The sequence below is a fragment of the Corapipo altera genome, unplaced genomic scaffold (assembly GCF_003945725.1).
Source record: "Corapipo altera isolate COAL_440 unplaced genomic scaffold, ASM394572v1 RXGC01000072.1, whole genome shotgun sequence".
Classification (NCBI taxonomy): Eukaryota; Metazoa; Chordata; class Aves; order Passeriformes; family Pipridae; genus Corapipo; species Corapipo altera.
Window position 1 is genome coordinate 1,036,595 of NW_020884943.1, and position 1,235 is coordinate 1,037,829.

General features: G+C 40.0%; 1 protein-coding gene across 4 annotated transcripts in view; it reads right to left on the reverse strand.

The window, feature by feature from the left end:
* ANO1 (anoctamin 1) overlaps positions 1–1,235 on the reverse strand; it is a 78,533-nt gene that overhangs the window by 11,423 nt on the left and 65,875 nt on the right. For all 4 annotated transcript variants that reach the window (XM_027662110.1, XM_027662109.1, XM_027662108.1 and 1 more), the window contains one exon: positions 496–697. In XM_027662110.1, the coding sequence (XP_027517911.1) occupies positions 496–697 (202 nt within the window). The remainder of the gene's footprint in view (positions 1–495; positions 698–1,235) is intronic.

Genomic DNA, 1,235 nt, shown 5'->3' on the forward strand with positions numbered 1-1,235 from the left:
TATATAAAAATATATTATATATTTATATATTTTTATATATTTTTTATATATTTTATATATACATTATATTCCCTCTCACAATATATAAATATATATATTTATTGAGGTTATCTATCTATCTGTCTATAATATCTATATAATCTATACATCTATATATAATATCTATATAATATCTATCTATATTATATCTCTGTCTATATATCTTGAGGCTGGTGGTCAGTCTGCTGAGGATCCCACCATTCAGACATGTTACAACAGTAATTCCAATTTCATCCCACACCTGGCTGACCTTCACGACAGTCATTTGCAGATGGATGAAAACTTACCTGAAAAGGTTCCTGAACCCTTTTTTTTACTGGCGCTTTTCGGAAATGACTCAAAAAGTTGTTTTTTTTTCCCCTACAGTGTTTTTTTAGCACCCCTTTTTCTGCACTTTTCCACGTCCTCCTTGTCTAGAACCGGCCTAGTGAGTACTGGCCGAGGGTCTAAACCTACCGATCTGCGTGAGCCAGCGGGCGATGCAGCCGTAGACCTCGTCCAGGATGATGATGACGACCAGGTTGATGATGACGGCGGTGGCGGTGACGGTGACGCGGACGCTGGAGCGCCCCGAGGGCGTGGAGCTGATGGCCAAGGCGGCGGCCGTGGAGATCCGGTAGATGATGACTCCGAACACGATGGCGAACGTCAGCCCGACCTGCCGGGAAGAACGGCCCGGCCTCCGCTGAGAGATCCAGCTGAAAAATGCTCCGGCTGGGACTCAGCGACGGCCTCAGAAACGGGATCTCTGGGCCACATCCCAGCTCCACCCAATTCCCGCACTAAAGGCTCCCAAACACTTGGATGAGCTGCGGGAAAAGATCCTCCTTTGCGAGTGACTTGAAAATCACTTGGAAAAAGTGACGCGATGATGCCACAATCACACGCAAAAGGCGTTTTTTTCAAAGGCACCCAAATGTGAACTGCTTGCTTGGTAGTATTAAAAACATTAAATATTACAAATTTGTAAATACTGAGCACTAAATACTAAAGCACTATTTATTACTAATTATAAATATAAATAGTATAAATATAAATATAAATATAAATAGTAATTAAAAGTATTGGTGGCCTTGCTTTCAGCCCTGACACCAACAGCATTTTGCTTAGCAGTATTTAAAAAAATGATATATTACTATTTGCTAAATTCTGAACAATAAATACTGAAATATTATCTATTACTAATTAATATAAAT